At 40.2% G+C, this 27,135-nt stretch overlaps 2 protein-coding genes across 2 annotated transcripts in view; one reads left to right on the top strand and one right to left on the bottom strand.

The window, feature by feature from the left end:
- Positions 1-16,115, bottom strand: part of LOC139716545 (ubiquitin carboxyl-terminal hydrolase 25-like) — a 49,851-nt gene extending 33,736 nt beyond the window's left edge. Inside the window, exon 1 of the mRNA XM_071628082.1 lies at positions 15,952-16,115. Within this exon, the coding sequence (XP_071484183.1) occupies positions 15,952-15,996 (45 nt within the window). The 5' untranslated portion in view covers positions 15,997-16,115. The remainder of the gene's footprint in view (positions 1-15,951) is intronic.
- A 664-nt stretch (positions 16,116-16,779) lies between these two features.
- Positions 16,780-27,135, top strand: part of LOC139716544 (Golgi pH regulator-like) — a 19,205-nt gene continuing 8,849 nt past the window's right edge. The window contains exons 1-6 of the mRNA XM_071628081.1: positions 16,780-16,921; positions 17,811-17,870; positions 18,660-18,763; positions 23,795-23,901; positions 25,236-25,343; positions 25,878-25,998. Of these exons, the coding sequence (XP_071484182.1) occupies positions 16,880-16,921; positions 17,811-17,870; positions 18,660-18,763; positions 23,795-23,901; positions 25,236-25,343; positions 25,878-25,998 (542 nt within the window). The 5' untranslated portion in view covers positions 16,780-16,879. The remainder of the gene's footprint in view (positions 16,922-17,810; positions 17,871-18,659; positions 18,764-23,794; positions 23,902-25,235; positions 25,344-25,877; positions 25,999-27,135) is intronic.

Here is a 27,135-nt window from a genome sequence, read left to right as displayed (position 1 = left end):
TATCCTGCAAAGTGATGTAAGCGTACCATGCCGAGAGGAAACCCTACTCTCATCCGACCCTCAACATCCCGGTTGAATGGTCCCTTAATCGTCTCGGCGGATGCGGGGATTTACATACGTCCGACTCCAACTCTTCCTCCTCCTCCTTCAGCGCCCGAATGTTGCAGAGAAAAAGAAAATGAGGAGGAGGCCTTTGAGTATTTCCTTCCTAATAGTTCACTGACTGTTTTCTGCACATGCAGAACTTCTGTCTGAGGGAAGAGCTATAGAAGCCAAGGGGGATGTGTTATCCCAGATAACATTCCGGAGATTCTCTAAGGTCACCATTGGTGATGTGGAAGGCAGTGGGGAGGATGAGGGGATAAGAGATGAAGGGGGATGGGTCGGAGGGGAAGATGGGGAGGAATGGGGAGTGGAAGGGGGGGCATGGGGGGGGGGGGGAGTGTGGGAGGAGAGGGCAAGGCAAGGGGACGGAAATAGCCAAAGGCTTTCACAGCGACCTGATCTCGATTCTGCCTCACCCCAAGATGATCCTCATCTTCCTTGATGTGTGCTCATGTGTATCACCATGCAAAGCTGACTCAATTGCTCAAATAAAGTAATGCTGATGTCAATATTCTATTTAAAAAACAACATTTAATGATGATAATTTGCCAACCCAGAGATTAGAATGCCACTTTTTTATGCATGCAAAGCCTCATATATACTGTACATCTTGAACAGATCTGTAAGAATGACATTACCTGAAATCAGATATATAAATCTGTATTAAATACTTTCAGAAACTGCATGAGACTACCATGAGGGTTCACATTCATAGAAGTGTCATGAAAATAATGATACCAGTAATGAAAAAACAGGAGTGACCAGAAACCCAAATTTACATCAAATTCATGTACAGTGTATACACATCAATCTTTTGGTGTGTCTTTTGCTCTTTCTTGCCACAGAACTTAAATGGCACATTCTTAATAGAGTTCGAGCGACACTGTCTCTGACTCGGTCCCATCGTAGGTTAAAGGGATCGTACAGTTTTTGTTGAGGCGTAACCTCAGATTTCTAACATTTTTTTGGTGAGATAGTGAGAAATCTCTTATGAAATATGAAAGAGCCTGTAATTCCAAGAGGAATTCAAAGTTTATTTGATGAAAATTGGTTCTAAAATGGCTGAGATACCCCAAAACAGAGTGATCTGAATAAAAGGTGGGACCTATCTTTTATTATGATGGCTTTGTTTTACTTTGTTTTTGGATGTCTCAGCTATTCCAAAACCGATTTTCATCAAATAAACTTTGAATTCCTCGTAGAATGGTATGCTCTATACTATTTCATAAGTAGTTTCTCGGTATCTCACAAGAAGTTAGAAGCTCAATCCTCACCTCAACCAATACTATACCATCCCTTTAAAACCCAAAGAGATCATGTTTAAAAGAGATCATTTGTGTGTGATGGAGAGAGTGAGTGAAGATTGAATGGGAGGATGCGGGGAACCACAATGGATGAGAGAGCTCTGTGGAATCTTGGATGAAGGTGAACTCTTGTCTCGCTCATCTTTACTCCTGTTACGAGGGGGAAGGGCAGGGCACATGGGGAGGGGGGAGAAGAGGGTTAGGGGGTTGGATATTGATGAAAAAAAATATTCAGGTGGGTGGGGGCAGCAAGGGAAAGAGGGATGAGATGAGATTATAAAGAAGGTCGTCACAGAATTTTGTGGACAATGAAGGAAAAATAAAGTGTCCTCTTTTGATTTCATTGCTGCCTGCCAACAAGATGCCTACATGTACATGTATGTCTGGCAGCTGCAGCACTTTCTTCAGGGATGTCACAGAATTATTCGCACCATGAAGGACAAACTGTCCACCCTTCGATCTCCTCACTTGACAGATGAGCAGGATGGATGGTACACTGTAGCTTTTGCACTTTCAACACAATGAAGATTTTTCCATATGTGCACATACTGTACGATAGAAAGTGTAAAGCATACAGATAATGTGTGTGTGTATGTGTGTGCGTGTGTGTGTGTGTGTGTGTGTGTGTGTGTGTATGCAGGGAGGAGGGAGAGGGAGTTAGGAGTGTATGGGTGGGTGGGGTATGAAGTAGGATGTCACAGCAATTTGTAGCAGGGGGGAGAAAGTGTCCTCCTCCCTAATGACCTCCTCACTTGTACTCTCAGCAGATACCACAGCTGGGTCTTCCTGTTGAAACATGCACATGAGAGCTCTAGGCTACAGACTACAGAGAGATTGACTAGTAGGCCTGTTGGGAGATACCCCAACAGATTTTGACAAGATAAACTCAGAAACAACAGCTCACAGTATCGGCATTTTCATGATCAAGACAATCATAATCCTCCTCCTCCTCCTACTCCTCTTCAACAAATTACCATCATTATCCTCATCACTGACATTGCCTTTCTCTTCATCAACTTAATTTTCATTATCACCGCCATTATGAAGTTATTTCATCATCATCATCATCATCACCATCACCATCACCATCACCATCACCATCACCATCATTATCACCATCACCATCACCATCACCATCACCATCACCATCACCACCACCACCATCACTATCACCACCATCACCATCACCATCACCATCACCATCACCATCACCATCACCATCATCATCATCTTCTTCTTCTTCTTCCTTTTCTTTATCACTATCATTCGTGAAATCATCATAAATATCATATCCTCCTCGTCTTCACCTTCATCATCTTGCCAAAATTATCTTCTTCCTTGTGAAAGTGATACTGCAGCTTCTGGGCCCCATTTCATAAACGATGTTAGGATACAATCTCTTCCTGGAATGGCAACTGCCCATAGCAACAGCTAATCAGGAAGCGTGATTCTTGTCCCTACCATGACACTTGTCATTCCAGCAAGAATTGCTACATGCATCATATCAACTTTTTTTAAAAATGAAATGTGACCTTAGTGTCTGTAATCTCTGTATATAGCAGTTTCTGCTGTTATCATAGCCATCACTATCATCTGTCTTCATCTTCCTCCTTGTCTACATCCTCCTCCTTCTCTTGTTCCTCCTAGGCCCATTCCTTATCATTAAATCATCTCCCCATCTATTCTTTTTTCCTTTCCTCTCTTTCTCATTAGGAATGTTGACGTATTTTTGCATCACTGTAACTGTTATCACCGTATCCATCACTTCTTATATCATTGTTATCATTATCATCATTTGATAAGCATCATGCTCATCACGGTCATCATCTTCATTATCATTCTTATTTATTATCTTCATTGATATTATTATTGTTGGCTTTAGGTATCTACTGAAGCCATTTCCCTCATCATATTTCTACTGCTTGTGATTTGTATAACTTGTTTTTAATTCCAATCACCAATGTGGAAAATATTTTTACATTAAACCCTTGTCTGCCCCCTCCCTCACTGACGCACCATGTGAACAATGCACATTTGCACATCACGCCTCCCAAAATACACCGGTTACCCTCGAGACAAGAGGAATGATCCATGAGAGGGATGCAGTTTCCGTGGATACCCGGCATCCTCCGCCATCATCCTGCGGGGGTAAAAGAGCCCAACAAGAGTGTGTGTATAGTACCAGGGCTGCCAACCTTGAGTGAGAGTTTGGCGTGAGACACTACGAGGGAGCGGAGCGACCTCGCTGGCTAGCACCTGGCGGCCTGCTGTGCGGCCGTACGTACGTACGTACGTACTACGTACACAGTCAGTGTATGTAAAGCGATGTAAAGCACACGTCATAGCCATACAATACTGTAATTTGCCAAAAGTACACGCTACGCTCACGTGGTATAGGTAGAAGCCAATCGTAATCCAATAGCTCGTCTTTGCGCGCGAACCGAAAACGATTATTATTGGTTAAGCTTTACACCCGCGCTGGAAAATCTCGACATTTTGGGCTTGGGCATATCGATATTCGGAATATCAGAGAATTTAGAGATATATTTATTTTTGTAGTCATGTACAGTCCATTTAGGGGGTTTAGCGTGAGATTTCGTTTATCAGAGTGAGACAGTCAAAATTGGTTGAATTGCGTGAGTCTCACGCTCAATGCGTGAGAGTTGGCAGCCCTGGATACACGATATACTGGGACTGTGTAGTCCCGGCCCGAGAGATCTTCCAGGCGTGGTATGTGTGGAATCCGAGTCGACCTAATGCAGGCATCTGGCTCCCTCGCTTGTCAGCTGTTATCAATGATCCTGGAGAGAGCATTTTAAAGATCTGCTGAGGAGTAGTCTCAGCTGCAGACCCCTCTCAGAATTTTTCTACGCCACATCAAGCACATGCTACACGCACATCCACTCAGTGACATCATCTTTATTTATATACCATTCATTCTTCTTAGCCTAGTACCAAGTGATGAGCTCATTTCATGCACTTATTTTAATTCTGCATAGGTATAGATGATATCGATTATATATAATAATATATATTTTTCTCTTTGAGGTTTCCTATTGCATTGGTTGCAACTACTCTAGTATATTAATCATACAAATGTTTCTCTCCACAGTCAGAGCAACCCTTATAGCCATGTCACGCTTAACCTTTGCGAAGGTCGTATGCACACATTTGCATAGACTACTTGAGTAGCGTCTGGGGGGACATTGCATTATATTTCCTTACCCATAAAACTCTATAGAGGACGTGTGTTCCTCCTACGGTGTCTCCCTGCTTGGTTTTGTTACCCACGCCGATGAAAATCGGCAGGGGGTTATGTAAAGGGTTCCGTATGTTTGTTTGTTTGTTTGTTTGTTTGTTTGTTTGTTTGTTTGTTTGTTTGTTTGTGTACAAGATAACAAGAGAACGGGTAAACGGATTTGCACGAAATGTTCAGGGGATGTTTGGATAATGGCAGGAAAGAATCGATTAGATTTTGGTGATAATCGGTTGACCCTTGCAAATTCTGTGTGATCTTGAAGTTTTGACCCCATGATATAGTGACCACTCCGAAAATTTCCCGTTTCTCACTTTGCGATTTTCCGCTACCATACGAACACATAAACTCCCAAACGATCCGACTTCGCTGCTCAAATGTTCGTAAGAATTCCGAAATTTACGTTTAGGCCTATTTGAGGGACTATGTCCTTCTAGATTTACGAAAGTTTGTTCTCCGTCGCCACAAACTGGCCCGTATTTTGATGATTTTTCAAATTAACATTGATTGTTTTTTTCGTTGGAGGAGCATTTGCTCGGTCAGTTACACTGCACGATATGCGCGCTCAATGTCAATGCGTGTGCAAGGCCGCTGAAAATGCATCGCGCTCTACACTGTTGGTGCAAAATTGCATCGGGGACGTTGCGGCGCTCGTTGGTGACCGAATACTGGTGCAGTAGACATTTGCATTCAACCCTTGCATTGAATAATTTCCGTAGACACTAATCATAGGGGTAATTGCCTAGGGAGTACGTAAATTTTGTTTTTCTTTTGCGCTTTTGTGGATACCATCAAAGATCGTACACTCATACCACCTTTGATATCATCACACTCTCGGCTTGCTATGAGCAAAATATCCCGCAAGAAAACGGCGTATTTCTCGATTTTTAGCGCTTTTTCGGCGACCCGTCGCGTAGACAATATACTCTTACAACTGGACTTAATTCGCGCGCGCTTAGAAAAGTTCTGATTCTGCACTTTTGACGGTGGTATTTGGGATTTTCGATGGATTTTTGGAGGAGACTAAAGGACTTTCCTGCTGTGAATGAGTGTTACCGTATGTGAAATGATGTGATTTGCGTGTGATGTGACTGTAGACCCAAAGATCGTACACTTCAGTGTACAATCTTTGGTAGAACTCACTGGCTGGTGATAAAGCACACTGGCAATTAAGTGACCGAATTCTGGTAGATGACCGAATGCACATTATGTTTACCCCGACTTTGTACAAGGCGTGGGTCTGCCGCCTTTGACGGCCCCTCTCTAGTTTTAAATAAAATGTGATGTGAAAGATTGGTGGATGCTCCACAGCAGCGTAGGGGTGTTTTAATGCTGCTGGTCTTTCATTCAGAAGTGCAGGGAAACATAAGAGTTTGACTGCAAAACAAACTAGAGAGGGGCCGTCAAAGGCGGCAGACCCACGCCTTAAGTACACAGTCGGGGTAAACATAATGTGCATTGGGTCATCTACCAGAATTCGGTCACTTAATTGCCAGTGTGCTTTATCACCAGCCAGTGAGTTCTACCAAAGATCGTACACTTCAGTGTACGATCTTTGGTTCTACAGTCACATCACACGCAAATCGCATCATTTCACATACGGTAACACTCATTCACAACAGAAAAGTCCTTTAGTTTCCTCCCAAAATCCATCGAAAATCCCAAATTCCACCGTCAAGTGCAGAATCGGAACTTTTCAAGCGCGCGCGAATTAAGTCCAGTTTTAAGAGTATTGTCTACGCGACGGGTCGCCGAAAAACGCTAAAAATCGAGAAATACGCCGTTTTCTGATATTTTGATTGAGTGTGATGATATCAAAGGTCGTATGAGTGTACGATCTTTGATGGTATCCACAAAAGCGCAAAAGAAAAACAAAATTTACGTACCCCCTAGGCAATTACCCCTATGATTAGTGTCTACGGGAATTATTCAATGCATGGGTTGAATGCAAATGTCTACTGCACCAGTATGCGGTCACCAACGAGCGCCGCAACGTCCCCGATGCAATTTTGCACCAACAGTGTAGAGCGCATGCATTTTCAGCGGCCTTGCACACGCATTGACATTGAGCGCGCATATCGTGCAGTGTGACTGCCACCGAGCAAATGCTCCTCCAACGAAAAAAATAATCAATGTTAATTTGAAAAATCATCAAAATACGGGCCAGTTTGTGACGACGGAGAACGAACTTTCATAAATCTAGAAGGACATAGTCCCTCAAACAGGCCTAAACGTAAATTTCGGAATTCTTACGAACATTTGAGCAGCGAAGTCGGATCGTTTGGGAGTTTAGGTTTTCGTATGGTAGCGGAAAATCGCAAAGTGAGAAACAGGAAATTTTCGGAGTGGTCACTATACCATAGGGTCAAAACTTCAAGGTCACACAGAATTTGCAAGGGTCAACCGATTGTCACCAAAATCTAATCGATTCTTTCCTGCCATTATCCAAACATTCCCTGAACATTTCGTGCAAATCCGTTTACCCGTTCTCTTGTTATCTTGTACACAAACAAACAAACAAACAAACAAACAAACAAACAAAAAACAAACAAGGAAAAGTAGAAATTACGCGGTGCGTAATATATGTCCCCGCCGGAAGTAGCATTTTGTAACAAAATGTACAATACAGGTCAAAAAAATCAAGGTCAAAGGTCAAAGAAGTCAAAGGTCAAAATTCTGTGTAGAAGTTTTGAAGCCCTCACCTAGTGCCATCACATAAAGCAAACGGAATCGAAATCGGGTTAGAAATGGCGAAGGAGTAGCATTTTGTAGCAAAATGTACAATATAGGTCAAAGGTCAAGGTCAAAGGTCAAAGAAGTCAAAGGTCAAAATTCTGTGTAGAAGTTTTGAAGCCCTCACCTAGTGCCATCACATAAAGCAAACGGAATCGAAATCGGGTTAGAAATGGCGAAGGAGTAGCATTTTGTAGCAAAATGTACAATATAGGTCAAAAATCAAGGTCAAAGGTCAAAGAAGTCAAAGGTCAAAATTCTGTGTAGCAGTTTTGAAGCCCGCACCTAGTGCCATCACATAAAGCAAACGGAATCGAAATCGGGTTAGAAATGGCGAAGGAGTAGCATTTTGTAGCCAAATGTACAATACAGGTCAAAAATCAAGGTCAAAGGTCAAAGAAGTCAAAGGTCAAAATTCTGTGTAGAAGTTTTGAAGCCCTCACCTAGTGCCATCACATAAAGCAAACGGAATCGAAATCGGGTTAGAAATGGCGAAGGAGTAGCATTTTGTAGCAAAATGTACAATATAGGTCAAAGGTCAAGGTCAAAGGTCAAAGAAGTCAAAGGTCAAAATTCTGTGTACAAGTTTTGAAGCCCTCACCTAGTGCCATCACATAAAGCAAACGGAATCGAAATCGGGTTAGAAATGGCGAAGGAGTAGCATTTTGTAGCAAAATGTACAATATAGGTCAAAGGTCAAGGTCAAAGGTCAAAGAAGTCAAAGGTCAAAATTCTGTGTAGAAGTTTTGAAGCCCTCACCTAGTGCCATCACATAAAGCAAACGGAATCGAAATCGGGTTAGAAATGGCGAAGGAGTAGCATTTTGTAGCAAAATGTACAATATAGGTCAAAAATCAAGGTCAAAGGTCACGACTGAAATTCTGTGTAGAAGTTTCAAAGCTCCCATGTAGTGCTATCATATAAAGCAAACAGAATCAAAATTGGCTCATAAATGACAGAGAAGTAGCAAATTGAAGATTTTGATCACACACGGACGCACACACGGACGCACACACGGACACACGGACGGACGGACGGACACACGGACACACACACGTACGGAGCCCGTTTCATAGTCCCCTGCTCGAACTCGTTCGGCGGGGACAACAAACAAACAAACAAACAAACATACGGAACCCTTTACATAACCCCCTGCCGATTTTCATCGGCGTGGGTAATTAACTCCACTCTTGCTTAAACGTGAGATATGTGCGATTCGAGCTGCCAAGAAATAAAGAATATATACAGCAGTTATATGGAACATATCGGATATTTTTATTCACAACTTCAAGAATACTTCTTCTTATGTGACAAGTGAGGTATCACTGGAAAGGCTACTATATTTTGTTTTATATTTATTTACATTCCTCATACTAAGAATCTTGTTATAGGATTGGTCAAGAGCTGATCACGTGATAAAGCATTGTTTTGCCCATCGCATCACCTAAGAAGAAAAGTTCGTTACACTCTATGATGATAGTCATTTTTGTTCGCTGATCTCTTATAGTCCATACAGTCCTAACGCGTGATATAACTTATAATTTTGAGTACGCACGAAATAAAAGTGTGTTGCACTGTGGTCAATCATTTGACCTCGGTCAAGTGATAGACCACAGTGCAACGCACTTTTAGCGTCAGTGAGATGATGCCGTGTTGTACAGCCGTAATCGCCAGCCTACGTCAAAGTTGACTCGTATGTTACTGTACCGTGCGTGCACGTAGTCTACCTGTATAGTTGCCTTGCTCGTGTTTCAGAATGTTCAGCGTTTTTAGCAACAACATGATTGGTAAGTGAACGGAACCTAAGCCCTAAAGGCTTGGCCTAAGGAGACCTAGATTTATACCAACCTAGCATAGGTCTAGACTCTCCGACTCTCGCTAGACCTAATGTAGGCCCTACAGATCTGCAGTTTCAGTATTTTTGGACTTGGAGTCTAGTCTAACTAACATGTTAGATCTAGAAACCTAGCTGTGTTGTTCCCCTCCCCCCTTCCCGTCTTGTTCCCGACAGTTAAAATGATTTCAGATGTGGAATTAAACGGGAATATAGGCCTAGATGTGGAATATAAAGCAAATAATCAACTTTTGATTTCAGGCAATGAGACAAACTATCACTTCCTTGGCAATCTGAATGTGTACGCTATCTTTCCTCAGCTGCGCTTCGGAAAGATGGCTACATCCAGATCGCCTTGGAAGTGATAGTTTTTCCCATCACCTTCACCAACGTTGATTATTTGCTTACTACAGTACTCTCCGCATAATCGGGTAGGCTTGAGCAGAGCATTTCTTACCCGATTAAGCGGGATACCCGATTAACAGAAGATGTCTCATTCACAATTGACACACACAATATGTACATGAATTGTACACTGCATGCACCAAACACCTACACTGTATGCTTAACACGCGTACTTGCACGGCACATTATACATACCTTACACTTGCTTAGTCATAAGCAATAATTTATTCTCTTTTTATGGACAAATATGTCTTCAGAAAACTTTGTCATTTGACTATAGACTCCTCGCTAACACGCAGGCGTTTTCCAAAATGAACACGTCTCTTTGCGTGCACTAGTCACGTAGAACGTCGGGTTACTTTTCATGAAGTGACTGGGGAAAAGCAAAATTATGGAGCTGGTGCATGGCCTGATTTTCGTTGCAAACTTCTCGTATTATGAATGTTGTTGCGGAGCAAGGGATGAGCGCAAAAGTGTTCAACTCCTGTCTGTCTGCAGTTGTGAGTGCCAGCTACATTTGTAATGTTCGTTTACGTGTGACAAGTTGGTACTGGTACATGTGTTTTCATGTTTAATCACTCCCCAAATGATCGGTCTTCTTTGCAAATCAAGCAGAGAATGCAATTAGTAGTGGAAAATTTGACATTCATGATTTTTTAAAGTGTTATATCTGTGATAAAATGTGGGTAGAAATTAGATTAGAAGAAAATTATTTACCCGTTTATGCGGAGACGCAACCCGATTATCAGGTAATTTTAATGTGCATTGGAACTGATTTTGACATCACTACCCAATTAAACGGAGTACCCGTTTAAGCGATACCCGATTACGCGGAGAGTACTGTATTACGATGATGGACCTACAATACTGTAGCGGTACTTTGAAATGTTTTAAAATGGCACTCATGCCATTATGCGATCCAACCATCCAGACATTGTAGATAGATAATGAGTGACAAGAAAGGTGGTAACACATGGAATGCTCCTTAATGTAAAGGTTTTGTACCGTCCTAGAATAGCATTACAAGCATCGAAGTCGCAGCATTTTGTACGTTCCCATTCCCAATGAGATAGGGCCTACTGTAAAAGCTTTTATTTTTACGAGGGTTAAATCTTCCCGAATTTTTCGCAAATCACTGTTGGGCCACGAAATCAAAAACACCCGAAACATCGCACCTGATCTTGATCGAGTTAATCTGCCGCACAAAAATATTGACATGCTCATTTCACAGCATTTGGTGCCTTCCGAACTGGGGCGAAACCATGGCCTTGGCTGGTCGGAAACACACACACAATAACATTACGCGCATCGCTCCTTATCAACAAACCTAAATCTGCGAGAGGATGCAGTGAACTTGATTGCAGAACAGTGGCAGTATGAATGAACAGACATTACATGTACGCTGTACATGTAGTGCACTTACAATGTACGATAGCCTCTGCGTCAAATCACGAAAAATAACATCACGTCTGTGACCTCCTCATTCACTATTATACGGTTTTTACAAATGTGAAATTAGCAGCTTTTACAGTCAACCATTCTGAGACACAGCGTCTACATCTAAATGTACTTGTGTGTACACGTACCTTGTAAAACAGCACTGCAGGATTCTGAGGGTACAAGCTGTAGTTAGGCATATTTTTGGTGGAAAGATAACTGTACAGTACCCAGCATTTTCACCTTTCGTTCAACCGACACATGTGTCGTAATACAATTTAGGGAAAGCAGTTAGACCCCGTTTACAGTGCGAGGCTCGGCCGCGGCCGAGCTGCGGCCCGGCCCGGTCCAGCCCCGCTTCAGTGTAAATGCGCAAAAGGCCAAATGCGAGGCCAAAATTGGCCTCGCATTTGGCCTCGCTCTGGAGGTGGTCTCGGCCGCGGCTCTGCCGCGGCTGAGCCCGGCCTTTTCTCAGTGTAAACGCAAACTGGGCCAAATGCGCGGCCGATTTTAGTCTGGCTTCCAAACCCTCTGCCTGTACTATTTCGCTAATAAGGATATTAAACCCCTCAACATCGAAAACTAGCATAGTTTAAGGTGGTTTTTGTCCTGCAAAGGATTTTTTCCTTTGACAAAGGCCTTTGCCCGAATGGCGACTTCGTCGTCATGGTATTCAGTTGGCAAATGGTCTGAAAACCAGACAATATCAAATTGCGTTTGTTTACAAGCAGAGTGCCACTACGACAAAATATTGAAAGGCTTAAATTAAAAGCGCGGCCGAGCCCAGCAGTGTAAACAAACAAAATTGCGGGGCTCGGCCGCGCAATTGAGGTCGGGCTCGGCTGCAGCCGAGCCCGGCCCCGCACTGTAAACGGGGTCTTAGTTTCTATACAACCTGCTGCATTTTTGGCAGAAACATACTGCACAAAAAGTACATGTATACAGTTGGCATCTCTGTACCATCCATGCAAGTACAATTGTACATGGATCAGTCAAGGTAGCTTTCAAGAACCCATCAAACCCAAGTACAATGTGCAGTATGTCATTGTTTTGCATTTTATTTTTTCCATGTATTTTTTTTACAAATTTCTCATTCTACCATTTCATACCCATGGATGCAGATCAATAACAAAATGTTCTCCTTGAAATTGGACACTATTTATTAAGCAATGCATAGAGTCAATTTTAATCAAATTGCAGGTCTGGGGAATTTTATGTGTGAACAGCATAATACATGCACCAGGTAATTAGCACATTCTGCATTCCTGTCAATGTACAGTGTTAAGAGCTCCTGTGATGAATGCAAATGTCAGCCACAATTTTTGCTAACCTTTCCATGACATTTGAAACAAATCTTACTATTCAGTTAAAAATATCTGGTCAAAACAGAAAAAAAAAAACCACATTCTACATGCATTCAAATAACTACAATGTAGTTACAATTGCATTATAACCTTGAAACAAGAGAGTTAATGAGAGTGAGACTTTGAGTCTTTTGAATCTAGAGATTCATCCCAGATATACAGTTTATTAATTTAAAAAAAAAACAACACTTTCCACTTTCGAGATGTATACACTTGTATATCAAAAGTGGTTAAAAGTATCAATGAACAGTCAAGTAGTTTTGCGTGATAGGATAGATTACACCCTTACTACTGTGCTGGAAGAGCTTGTATTTAAGCTATGCTGTTGATCATGTTACTGGTTGGCCAGCATTTTAGTACTGTACATTGCATAGTGTGCACAATTGTACAGTGTGCTGAAACAGCACACATTGCATTGGGTCACATTTTTTCATACCGTACATGTAACACCACAGATAATGTATTTGATGTTTCATGTTTTTCTTTTCCTTTTTCCTGAGAGGGGATAGTTTTTCCAAATTTTGCTTTATTTTCTTGTTGTTTTCTTCTCTCGGGGGGGGGGGGGGGGGGCTGAAAATCCTAAAGGTTTTCAGCATAGTTGATGTGTTACATTGACATTTTGGGTGTTATTGTTTCTAAGAAGTTGTGTACAATGCACATGTACTTGTAAAAATAATTTCATGAAACCTTTAAAAATATTGATAGCAGAGATGGCACAGTAAGAGAAAGAGAACAGCAGCCGAGGCCTAGGCATGAGATTATGCATCCCCCCCCCCCTCCCCCCATGGTACTACAATGTATTGTAGTCATGAGCATTGGTATTCTAAGCTGTAAATCACATGATAATATGGTACCTTATACAAACATAATATTTTGGCCTAAATGCAGATTTAAAAAACGAGAGGAAATCCTTGTTTGTTTCTGTTTTCACAGTCTTTTTTTTTTTGTGGGGGCAGCATAACCAAAACAAATATGATGATACACCTCCACACAATAAACAAGTATGTATGATGATACACCTCCACACAAAACTTCAGAAAAGTTTGTAAGAGTGCAGACAATGAGACCCTAAAAAGTAAATTATTTTGCGTAAAAACTAGACAAGCAAATGGTGATACCACTTAAAGTAAAAGTTAAAGGCAGTAAGAAGTTCAAATGAATACATTTCCATATAACGGATCATAAGCCATGCTGAGTTTGAATAAAATCAATCAAGAAATGCAGCCCACTGGCCATGCAGCCCACTGGCCACGCAGCCCATTGGCCACACACAAGACACTGACTTTTACTTGTAGATACATGTAGGGCCATTTACCCCATCAACGGGGGAACACTGGGGCAGCATCATCAAAAAGAAAGACAAAAATTACAGTGATGCACCTCCACACTGCTCCTGATTTCATTTTTCCCTTCAAACTTCACATCAATTTTTTTCGATATACTGGGTTTAATAGAGGAGTCAATGATACTGTAGGTTCTGGTGTTGTATGTACACCTCTCATGCATCAGAGTGGACTAGGCCTCTTGAGGCTGAGAAATCTGCTGAACACACAGAGCTGGATTGTCAAGAAGATGCAATCCCCTCCCCCCCCCCCCCCCACCCCACCAAAAAAAAAAAAAAAAAAAAAAAAAAAAAAAAAAAACAGGAAAATCAGGTGGGAGGAAAGTTTCACTATGCCGAACCTTGGACCTCAAACGTAAGCCAAAAAGATACAGAACCCCACACATACAAATGTAGATACAATGTAGCATCAATTTTCAGCACACAAATCGAAAGCAAAAAAACAAAAACAAAAACAAAAACAAAAAAAAACTTTAACAACAATAACAACCTCCACACAAATTTTTAACATGAGTCTGATGTAAATTGGTGATGTCAGTCATGTGCTGCCCATGTTTACTTAAACATACAAGTATGACAAAATTACAAATGGGGGAGGGGGAACCTTTGGTAAATTATTGTAGTGTCAGAAGTCTACTGATAAACAGCCAAAACATTTTTAGAATTTGTTGGTTCATCAATATTCAATGGTACAAATCTCTAGCTACTAGTACCACATGAACAATGCAACTACAATGTACATATTCACTCATCTTTGCACATTCAGTTGTACAATGCTTGGGCAATATCAAATACAAGACAAAATGACACCAGAATCTAATATTACAGTAATAACAAACAAACAAACAAGCCAAAAAGTAGAATAAAATATGTTAGGTCTGATTTTGTTTTCCAGTGCTGTAAATCAAATCGACCAGATACAGTACACTGCAGGTGGAAATAGTTTAACATGCAAGCAATGTAAACCCGTTTCCACTTTTTTGTGTGTTCGTTCTTGGTCTACAAGAACTTGAATGATAAAATGTTAGTTAAAAAAACCCTCACCGAGGTTTGACTTTCAATGCAAAAATTTGACCTTGTGCAAAAGCAAAGGTTTCTACATAGCGGGTGATCAAATCGTTATGATCAAATTATGGGCAGCTTGCTTTACATAATTTCAACAGCTTGCAGTCAGTAGTAGACAAAGTAATCAGGCAGACACACATTGTATAGACACAAATGATTGCTGATGATTAATGACCACCATTAAGTCAGTAACATACAATTGTAGCCAGTCAATGCACAAATTTCAACACTTAATGAATTTCTGAAGAGGAAAATGATAGTAAACAGGGAATAATTTTTCTAGTATCACAATTTGCTATGCATATTTCAAATTATATGACTGCTACACACGAGTACAATTGTACACAAAATATCTTGTGTGTACACTGTACATTTGTAGCAGGTTTTTCACACAGGAATGTACACAACTCTTGACATGACGTCAAAGTATTTTCCCATTGATCAAAACTGCTAATCAAATTTGAGAAGTAAAATAATACCCCTGGTAGCCGAACTAAACTACGTATAAAACTGTCAAAAGATGAAGAATAAATTTACATGTATCTAGAGGAGGGTCTAAACAAATTCAGTGACGAGTTAAAAGTGAAAAATGACATCCACATGTCCTCACTAACCTCAGTTTTTAATAAAGGTCTAGAACTAATTCATTGGATTTGCACTCCTGTGGTAGTGCTGTCTGTGTTAGTAAATAGTTACATTCTAGACCTGCTTTGTTTTCAACATTCAGATTTAGGAGCTCTTGAACATGAATGAACACTGCTGAATACATTCTCTATTGAAACGATATTTGGAAGAAATTTTTCAATTGTTTACTAAACAGCATTATAACTTACATGTACGTATTTCCTGGAAAGTAGACGCAATAAAAACCGATAATAAACATGCACGTCAAAGGCGAAGGATGGAAAACTGGGAGTGGAGATTTAGGTTTTGTCATGTTTACTTTGACACCTTGTCCTTGCCACTACACAGCAACACATGCATGAAGCAGCGCAAGACAACTGCTACTCACTCACGTACACACACGCAATAACACAGGTTGCAATGTTTGGGACTATACACAAATCTGAAGCGTCAAATGCCCATTACATCTCTTAGTGCCTTACCTTTGAAGGTCTGTGGGTACGGAGTACATTTTGTTCTACCGTCATTTTCTTTAAGAGTTTCTCAGAATCAGCGTCTCTTCAGTATCAGTATTTGCCATCAGAATTATGGAATCTGCGACAGGATAAGCTACGACTTCTTTCGCAGTAGCAAAGACATTCATAAGCACGCATTCTTCCACCGGTTTTTACATACATTTCAGTGTAGCAAAATAATATTCCGCACAACACACTGCCTGCATGTATGCATGCACTGCACTTGTGACGTACGTACACACCACACACACTGCTACTGCAATGGTTTCGTGCGTTTGTGAATTGTGTGTGATATAGATCGTGAATGAGTGATAGAGGAGCGGAGAAGCTGTGTTGTTTGCAACACTTACTCCCAAATATTATCAACTTTATATAGATTTTCCGTGAATTCTGAACTCAATTACAGATTTGGGTCACCGTCATTTCATCATTATTAATTTTGTTACAGGTATTCAGAAGAGGAAATGGTCAGATAAATACAAACTCAATATATTTGTATAAAATACATGAAACTACTATTTCATTGCCTGATAACAGGAACACTATTTCAGCTAGTCTGAATTAGGTTCTTCTTTTCTAACTATGCTCGATGAATGTCTTCATTTCACCAAGTTTTAAAGTTCTGAGACAGCTTTTTTTGTGATCCTAATTGGTTTTAATTTTTTATGCATACTTATTTGTTTTTATCATCTCATCGATCCAAATGAAGACCTTCAAATAACATCGAAGCGCGTTGAGAATGCCAAACGGTCTAGATCAAGAAAGACTAGATGTGAACCAAAATGGCAGCCCCCGTGTAGGTCAACAAAGTGTGATGTGCACCGTGGCATTGGTTGTTGAGTGATGAATGAGGTTTAGCGATTTGAATTGACACAGCGTCTAAGTGCTAGACACGATGGCCTTCTTTCTCGATTCATTTGTAATGTTCAGCACTCAGGTAAATGACATTTATATACAAATGAATTTTCCCCCATTCCTATTTTCGCTCACATTGAGCAGGAGCATCGAGTTCTCTTTGCTTGTGTTGTGTGTACGGACGGTACGCCTGCCGGCTGCTGGCTGGTTGCGCTGCCGCTGGCAGCGCGGCCCGCGGGCTGGGGTGCGTCGGCCGGCTCGTGTACAGTCATCTAAATTTACTCAGTAATTTATGTGAGCTGTTGTTCCCACCTACCTCCATAGCCCGGCCCTGACCTAAATGTACATGTATGTAGGGAGTCTTGCCTCTCAATTTGTACGTCAGTGACATTAAACTGTGTTCCCAAGTTGACACGGGGGTATCCATGCCCATGTAATGACAGTGTGTGTTGTGTGTCGTGTGTTTGATCTGATGTGTGTGGTCTGCAGAAATTGTTTGCATTTAGTTAGACAGAGCATGCATTCTGAAATATGCGGTTTCTATGAAGTCAAGATTGTAGACTGTCTAACATTGTAACAGGCACGACAAGTAACATTAATGAAGTTAGATCTGCATTTGATTAGTCCTAGACCTAGGTCTAGAATTCTGTGGCATTGAACGCCCATGTGAATTGTCAATTGGTCTATTCTAGACCCTAAGTTCGTTAAGGGGCTACATGTCTCTTGTTTTGGGAGGATCAAGTCGGTGTGAGCCATCCAAAATTTTGACCACTGGCTACATGTAGAATGGAAACTAATCCAATCCATTACACATGTGATCGAATTTTGGTATTTGATGGGTACTGATAAAGGTACCCAGAACAGCGTAATTTTTATTTACATTCACTATTAATGATGACATTGTTAAAACTTTACTATCTTATTTTTTGTTTTTGTTTTTACTTCTCTCTTTTTTTCACTCTTTTTAAAAGATCCTCTTCTTTCTGGGAGGCTGGATATTTTTCATGCGCAAGCTCTTCAAAAATTACGAGGTAGGTGCATTCCTACATTATTTGTTGCTCGCCACTACCCTTTACAATGATTGCAAAGATTTTGTTTAGAACTTTTTTTTTCTTACTTTTGAAATGCCATGTGAAGTTATTGTGTCATGACTTATCTATTTTACTGTGAAGACCAAGTGAAACTGCAAGAAAGGAGGAGCCAGCATGGGATTTGAACCTGTGTCCCCTGCTGCTTACTGGGCAGCAGCACTACCAGCTGTTAAAGCTGTAGCCAGTTCATGGCAGTGACATGATGAAGTTGGAATGGTTGCCCAGTTCCTCGACTCACCTCTCTTTCATTCTTGCTGGTCTTATCCACAATACATTATTCTTTAGAAAGGCATGTTATATGAAAGGAATGATTATCATTATTATTTTGTTATAGATAACTAGTGTAGTTATTGGTGTTTGCATTTTACTGTTACTCTCTGTAAATAAAATAAATAAGTAACAAGCAAAAAAAAGACCGATCCTATTCATGGAGAGAAACAGTGAAGAGAAAATATCTATAACTACACTTTTTCTGCAAAAAAAAAAGAGTAAACACTTTAGATGAATTTAAAAAAAAAAAAATCCATAAATGATTTCCTTCATTAATTTTATACTTACTGTACCCATCTTGAAATCAACTTATCTTCAAATTTTGTCATGGTGTCTTGCAAGTGGATACCACTTTTGAACTTTGCCGAAGGAATAGAGGTAATTATGCCACTATACTACAAACAGTAGAGAGATGAATGAGATTCACATTGATTTCCCTTTCCCTTTGTTTTCAATCAGGTCCACCATGGCAGTGTACAGTTGACCTTTTCAGTGACCTTTGCCCTCTCCTGCACTTTATTTGAACTCATCATCTTCGAGATCCTTGGCATCCTTCATTCAGAGTAAGGGCATTTGTCTTCTCGTTCTGTTCCGCGACAGCCCCAGTGTGTTGGTGGTGTAGCGTACTGATATGAAACAGTACAGAGACCAAACGAGTTTCAGAGTTCTGGAGGAAAAGAAACTTGTTGCAGATAGACTGCAAAGATGGGAAATTAGGACTGATAACGTTGATACCACAATAATTCAAGTTGCCTGTTACAATAGTGTGTGGTATGTTGTGAAGGTGTGACTCAATACTGGAAATCGTTTGGAAATCATTCCACAGAAATGGCCAAATGTACTGAAGGCAACATCTATATGGCCCATTCTCAGTAAAAGCGTTCAAATACGGAATTTTGGTGTCGCCGACATTCCATGACAGTTTGCGGTTCCGTGAAACCTATTAGATACTATTTAAATGTTTATAATATATCACGAGGACTTTATTTGTTAAAAATAAACACGATCAAATGCGGTTGTCTGCCTTTTTGTATAAAATCTTGCTGTTAAACTTCGTTAAGACCCCAAACACGCAGTGTCGCCGGCTATTTCAGAATTATGTTTTATTGCTCCTCTCCGTCCACAAACACACTTTCCAAATATCATTTTAATGGACGATGAGCATATCATATGTGCTAATCACAATACTCAAAAAGTTCCAAAATTTTTATTGACTTCTTTTTTTATAGCCTTTTGAAACCTGTCGCCAAGTTCACCGCCAGATACGTTACCAGTTTCTTTAGTGTTACAGCATTGCAAAAATAACAAGACTATGCAATGACCCTGTGTATATATGAAACCCTGAGGATATACTTCATACATTGCAAGTACTTAGATTTTTTGTGCAACAGCTCTTTATTGAGAATACGGTACAATGTTTGAAATATCAGTTTTCTACATTCTTATTTGGACAGATACGTTACATACATTTCACGCCACCCACTGCGACAGATATTGCAATGTCAGACAAATTGTATATTATACATTACTCCTCGGAATGACGCATCCATTCAACATTAAAGTTTAGTACAAGTGAGAAATATTTGGTAGATATCGCTCTCATAATAACATGATCGACCATACATATACATTACCGCAGATACGTTACCACAGATACGTGACTGAATTTTGCTCATTGGTCTTGTGCTTTCTGGGGATCAAATCTGGTCAAAATTCATCCCTACACATTACATGCTTCATTTTGTTGGACCTCAGGATTATATTCTTACACCAAAAGGACAGAGAGGTGAAAAAGAGCAACACTTCCACATGATTTTTCTTTCTGCGTCAGTGTCTCACAACTTAATGCCAAGTTTTCCGACAGATACGTTACCACATAATCAAAATGCTGAAAAAAAATTGCAAATGTTTTTACAAACAAATCGTTGTGTGCTCACAAACTCCAAAGTTCTATTTTATAAAACCCAGCCACTTTCATATTCTATGCAACAACTTTGAACGTTTATTTTACAAGACGAAGCTATGATTCAGCATATCAGTTTTTTGCTTTTCAGATTTAGCAGATACGTTACGTATAATTCAGGGCACCCGCGGTGACAAATAATGTTATGTAAGACAAAGTGTTCATAAAACAATTCTGCTTAGAATGACGCTTCCATGAAAAATTAAAGTTATGTTCAAATGAAGAATATTCAGTAGAAATTGCTCTGTAACTTCACCGACAGATTCATTTACGGTACGCCAGATACGTTACCAAACTTTGAAAGAGTAAAAAGTAGTTAATGAAAAGCTTCCGAGAAAAGTTTCAGTGTTCTGTTGCATCTATTCTAGTGTTTTTCAACATATGAAGAACTACTCAAGATTCATTGATAAGTTGAACAATTATTAATTCATTTTCATTAAAAGGGGTGAGCCAAATACGTTACCATAGGTCAAACAACTTTTTAGTATATCGAGTTCATAGAGACTATACCTACTTCCTTCTAAGTGCCTGCAAAAATATATTTTTAAAACTTTGTTTGCATTATCCATCAAAACTTAATGAATATTTATAGTCCGATGGATAAATACATTCAGATGTAAGATGAGAATATTCTGTGAATGAAGAACTCAGTTTTCACATTTAGGGCTCTTTTCCACTATATTTCATAGTTTAAATATACGTACAATGTTTAAAATGGTTAATTTGGGCTTACATCATTCATTTTTACATCAATTCATGAGGTAATAAACAGGTGATATTTATTAATTCATACACAACTAAAATTATTACTTATATTTTACCAGATACGTTACCAAAGGCGATTCGATGTTTTTCAATAGTCATTTCCCCAGGAAAGCAATTCATATTTGTTTCCTGTGGAAATTCCAGATCGGATCGTTCCCTTTGCATGATTTGTGGGCGAACTTTATTTGTAAGCGAAACTTTATTTGTAAGCGAAATTTGCTAAAAATACAAAGTGAATCTTAAGGTTATATTTCATTTCAGCAAAAAACATATTTCAACCTACCACACAGAAATAATTTCTACCAATTAGCAAGGGATGACAACATCTTTACCTCTTAAAAAACCCCAATATCTTTAGGGGGGACAGATGTCATTTCCTGAACAGAAATTGGATCAAAACAATAAATTTAATTCAAAGTTAGGAGTCCATTACAACATGTAAATTTGCGGTAACGTATCTGATTGGTGATCAAAAATCATATATGATGCTCTATTTCAATTCATTTTTACTCAATGAATGGCCATCATTTAGAATGTTCCACTTTTTGTTTCGTATTTGACCGGTTTTGAAGTTACCGAAAACACATCTTTGAATGTATTACTTTGTGGTTGATTTTTCGGTTTTACTCACATGGAATTGAACACTTAATCTGAGAATGGCCCATATGTGATGCATCATCACAAAAGCCATATGTGACCCGCTACAACAAAAGGATCCTAAAGTCGCTGACGGCCGAGCCGAGAAAATTAAGTTTGAAGTCACATCATCAAAATTGGTCAAAACACTCGGATTTCTGTTTTTGGCATAATTTTGTAGTGTAATGTTTTGTCCATCATCTGACGAAATTTTGAAGCTAAATGATCAAAGGAAAGGCAAGAAATTAACGTTTTTCTAGGCCATGATTTCCCGACTTTCAATGTTAGAGAAACGTGTCCGAGGATTTGGATTTAGTGTCACAGCTAGACTCCGCCCCTAGCAACGAGGGAGTGATCTTATTGGTCAGTGCGTGGCATCCTGATTACCGATTGGTTGTACGTAGACCGCTGGCGCTAAGCTTGACTGAACATGGCGGAGGTCGCTAGGAGCGTGCCTTCTATTGTCAAGCGGTGAAAACTGTCTTGCCTCCCCATGACCATAATAGCTTGAGAAGGACAACTTTAAGGCGTTTTTTTCGTAACTCTGATATCCTCAACCACATGACATGCGCTGATAAAATCATCGATATCTCCGCAACCAAGTTCTTGTATGAGTTGTGCTATATGAAATTTAAGTAGAAGAGTACGGGAATAATATCATGCCATTTTCAGAAAATTGTCCTCCCCCGACTTTCGGATCCTTTTGTTGTAACGGGTCACATATAATGTTGGGTAAATTATAATTCATTTTTTTTGTTGTTTTTTTTTTTTGGGGGGGGGGAGTTGGGCAGAAATGAATTTGTTAGATAAGCTTTGAATTGATTACCCTATTTCATTACAATGACAATATTTCTAAAAAGAATAAAGTTGGCTTTGAGCGAGTTTTTCTTCCTTTTACGATCTTTATCGTTATATGGGTAACATGATGATGCATCACAATGAAGTCGAAAATACATTGAGAAGGGCAAAATGGAAGGAAGCCAAGCTCAGATTATGTAACAATGCATATATGGGACAGGTGGTTCATTTAGTCATTGGGAGCTTGAGCAATTTAACACTTGCAAACACTCGCAAGAAACTATTCCTGGGGTTGAATAATTTCCAGTGTGAGACCAGCCTGTACAAAAGCATACATAATTGGCTCCAGATATGTTTCTGAACAAAGGGGTATCCATCTTGTGTTTACATAGAACACACAAAGTGACTCTCATTAGGATGCCTTGTACATGGTAATTTCAAATCTTGTAAGATGTAACCAGATCTTACAAGAAAGGATATTTCTCACAACCTCAAAGATTTTGCATTCTATTTACGAAGATCGCAAGAACATACTGTCTGAAATGTGTTTCATTTGAAGTGTTCCAATTCCATCAATGTTATTATGTCTTGGATTTTCAGCCTGGATCAGCGTGGAAGTGATGCTGTTCCTATCTTTGTATGAGTAGAAGCTTAGGACTTCTGATTTAGATGTGGTGTAAGGAAATAGATACTGTAAAACCATACATTTTCTAATATATGAAACTTTTGCAAATTGGGCAAGGAGCCAAGATTTGCAAAGGTAAAATGCACACAATTTTGTTTTTCTACATAATACGTTGAATGCCAGTGGCAATTCAAAAAAGTTTTTTGCCACAATAAAGACTATCAGCTCCAATCCACAAAAGTTTCATACCTGTTATTGTTTCTGTTATTTCAATACCTAATACAGGGCTCGACACTAACTTTTTTGTTTGGTGGCCTGATGGGGCCACCAAAATCCTCAATTTCAAATTTTTGGTGGCCCGAGAGAAAAATTTGGTGGCCCGAAAAAAAAACAATAAAAAACATTAAAAGTCCTGTTTTTTTAATTGAGTCAAATATCTAAGTTTTATCCAGTCATAGTAAGAATTGGAAGTTGGACATACATCTACTCATAAATAAACCTCAACAAACTCGCAACACTCACTCTCAGGCACTCATTCAGTCCTTTTCATCCATCCTTTGAACAAATATAACTGCTAATTTCCGGCGCAAAAAGTTACGAATTAATTGACGTACTTTTCAAATAAATTTGGTGGCCCGAGGCGGGCCACCAAATTTGCCCTTTTTTTAAATTGGTGGCCCGACTTTCAATTTTGGTGGCCCCGGGCCACCGGGCCACCGTTAGTGTCGAGCCCTGCCTAATATCTACTTCTCTTTCTTTGAATACTACTGACTACTTGTTGTATTCTATTTATCCCACTCATTACAGTTCACGTTTCTTTCACTGGAGGATCGACCTGTACGCCATTCTCTTCACTCTCATCGTGGTTCTTCCTTTGTACATAGCATATTTCCTTGTTAGTGGCATCCCTTTTGGTGAGAAAAACAATTCAATTTCATTCATTTTGATTCAACTCAACTCAACTCATCCCAACCCAACCCAACCCAACCCAACCCAACCCAACCCAACCCAACCCAACCCAACCCAACCCAACCCAACCCAACCCAACCCAACCCAACCCAACCCAACCCAACCCAACCCAACCCAACCCAACCCAACCCAACCCAACCCAACCCAACCCAACCCAACCCAACCCTACCCAACCCAACCCAACCCAACCCAACCCAACCCTACCCAACCCAACCCTACCCAGCCCAACCCAACCCTAACCAACCCTACCCAACCCAACCCAACCCAACCCAACCCAATCCAACCCAACCAAACCAAACCAAACCAAACCAAACCAAACCAAACCAACCCAAAAATCATTTGGAAATACGGTATTCAATGTTTACAAAATGTAACACATATAATTCAGTAAAAGTCAGTGACGTGTTTAAGTAGGCTGTACCTGTATGTCATTGATTAGAAATCAAACCATATATGTAAAGCAATTTGTACTTTTTTTATTGCAATATATACTTGCTGTCAAGCAATTAGTGGTTTTTATGGGAAACTTTACTCCATTGGAGAGAGAAAAAATTCTGAAAAAGGTAGTGGGGCATTTGAAGGAAAAACAAATAGCCCCTTCCTAATGTTGCATAAAAGTAATTGATAATTTAAAGAAAAGCATCACACAGTTGTTGAAATGAAAGATTTACACTGATGTAATAAGTGGGACCTTACCTCCTGAAGGACTGAAATGTTTTTCTAGTGGTGCTTGTGTTTGCTGTCATTCATTATGGAGAAGTCTTTGTATAAGAAGTCTGCATAAGAAGTCTTGAAGTCATGATGAAGAATTCTATTAAGAAAACTTGCAGTGAAAAAGATATTGTCTAGCAGCAGGTTGTTCATACACTAGTTGAATAAATGAAAGTGTTTAGCTTAAATGCCAGTTTTCAAGAAAATACTTTGTATAAAAATGAACCATACTATCTCTCACACTACATATCTATCCTGTATTAGGTTTGCTAGAAATCCATACTGTAAAAGTGGATATTTTTGTGCGACTAATTTTTCGCGCTCAGCCGGGTGAGATAAGTTTCGCTTGTTCTTAATTCCATGGAACCAAGACATCAACTACTGGAACATATGGCAAGCAAATATATTCGCACGCTTTTATTTTCATGCTAGTTTCTGGTTGCACAAAATGCGCAAAAATTTCAATACGTTTCCACGTTTACAGTATTAGAATTATAGCCTTGGCCAGACTTACAGTGGCAGCAGTGTCTCAAATTACTCGATTTTACTCGGCTTTCTTCGCCCTCAGTCGCTCAGCGGCGGATGACTCTTATCCTGACGTTTGGGGCGTGGTTTGTCTTCATCTACTTCTTCTGGAAGCTGGGTGATCCGTTCCCCATCCTCAGTCCCAAACATGGTGAGTGTGCATTCTCTTTCCACAAATTTATTGCATCTGCTTATTCTACTTATGATGTTTATTCTTGATTTAGCAGTTGCACTGTCTTGCAAATCGAGCTCGTGTTTGAACTGTCAGTTTTAAATTGCTATATTTTTGGATTGGCGTTTGTAAACTAAACTGTATTAAAACACACTCCGAATATTTCTCTCTGAAAGGTAAAGCAGACAGTTCTTTATATCTACCAAAACAAAAAAGTCAGCCTAATCAAATGAAGCATCCTTTCAATGTTTGCGCAGGGCTCTGAGGAACAATGTATGTCACAGTGTTTTTCCATCCCTGTATACTATCTTGAGCCATGCAGCACTTTGCTAAAAACCAGGCTTTTCAAATTTTTCTGACGTATCTTAATTTTCTTATTGTTTTAAGTCATGCTATGTTGAGTGATGTTGAGCACGCGATATGCTATTAAAAAAAAAAGAATTACTTTAAGCTGATTGACTTAGAATTATGGCTGATTGTTCCGGATCTTTTGCTTTCTGGTGTTGTTTTCAGGCATTCTATCGATTGAGCAGGTCATTAGCCGAGTCGGCGTGATCGGGGTGACACTGGCAGCTATCCTGTCTGGCTTTGGTGCCGTCAACTGTCCATACACATACATGGCGTACTTTACCAGGTGGGTAGACATTTCTGACTCGAGATGCCAATGAGTGAATCTGTTGAAAGCAAGCGATAGAGTTTGAACTGAAACTTGTAATATGATGAAGGGTATGTTGTATAAGTCTGTGTATCCCACAGTGTCTAGAGTAAATTGCTCTTTTCTTGTTGTGAAAGAGATTTTTATTCATGTTTATTTACTGGATGGATTTAGAGTCCATGGCAGGCTATGTCTGTTGACATGCACGTCATAAAACTCCCATTTTTATGTTATCACTCTTTTACAATACACATCAGAACCTCAATAGGAATCGTTCCTTATGCTTTGCCAAGGTTTAGAAATTGGCCAGCTTGCCAGTGTATTTCAAGTTGCTGATATATGTTCTCTTAAAGGCCATGTCACACCATTCCGGACAAGCTACGCGGGCTTGTGGCGAGGAGGTAGTTTCCAGCACGTAGAAGATTTTCAGCGGGCGAACAAGAATGTTTGCAATTTTCATTCATGCCTTGTCCTACCGTACGGGGGAAGTTTTGCGGCTTGACTTGCGGGGAAACAAATTTATTCCCTGGAGCTCTCCGCAGTTGGTCCGCACCTGACAGTATCTAGCGCGTAGTTGCCCAGAGGTGCTCACGCAAGTCCGAGTTAACCGCAGCCAAGTTTTGAGCATGACCAAAACTTTTTCCGGGTGAGTCGCGGGAATGCCCGTAGAGGTCCACGCAGAACGCCAGTAGGAGGCCCTTAGCGGCAGCACTTCCCAGGTAACTCCCACGCAGGTACTTCGCAGTCCCGTATGCAGCCAAGATAATGAAATTCTGTGGGATTTCATCCATTCCATTAGAGGAATTCCTTCACTGAGTTGTCAGCCCCCACGCGACTGGTACAAAGGTCACACAGTATACTCGCAAGTATAATTTCAGTAGAACGCGTCCAGCAAGTAAGACACGTGCTCGACTCGCTCAAATCCTTTTCCGCCCTCAGGAATGTCCGGTATGCTAGAAAATCCCTACACATAACAAGCCCGAGTAGCTTGCCCGGAAAGGTGTGACAGGGCCTAAACACGGTTGCGGGTAAAAATATATGCGTGCGCACCTTCGGGCGACTACGGTTGAGATACATGCTAGGTACTGTCATGTGCGGATCATCTACGGGGACCTC

Source organism: Diadema antillarum, unplaced genomic scaffold (assembly GCF_040938485.1).
Source record: "Diadema antillarum isolate AM-2024a unplaced genomic scaffold, OU_Dant_1.0 scf00000066, whole genome shotgun sequence".
Taxonomy (NCBI): domain Eukaryota; kingdom Metazoa; phylum Echinodermata; class Echinoidea; order Diadematoida; family Diadematidae; genus Diadema; species Diadema antillarum.
Note: the sequence above shows the minus strand (reverse complement) of the source record. Positions and strands in the feature narration are given on the sequence as shown.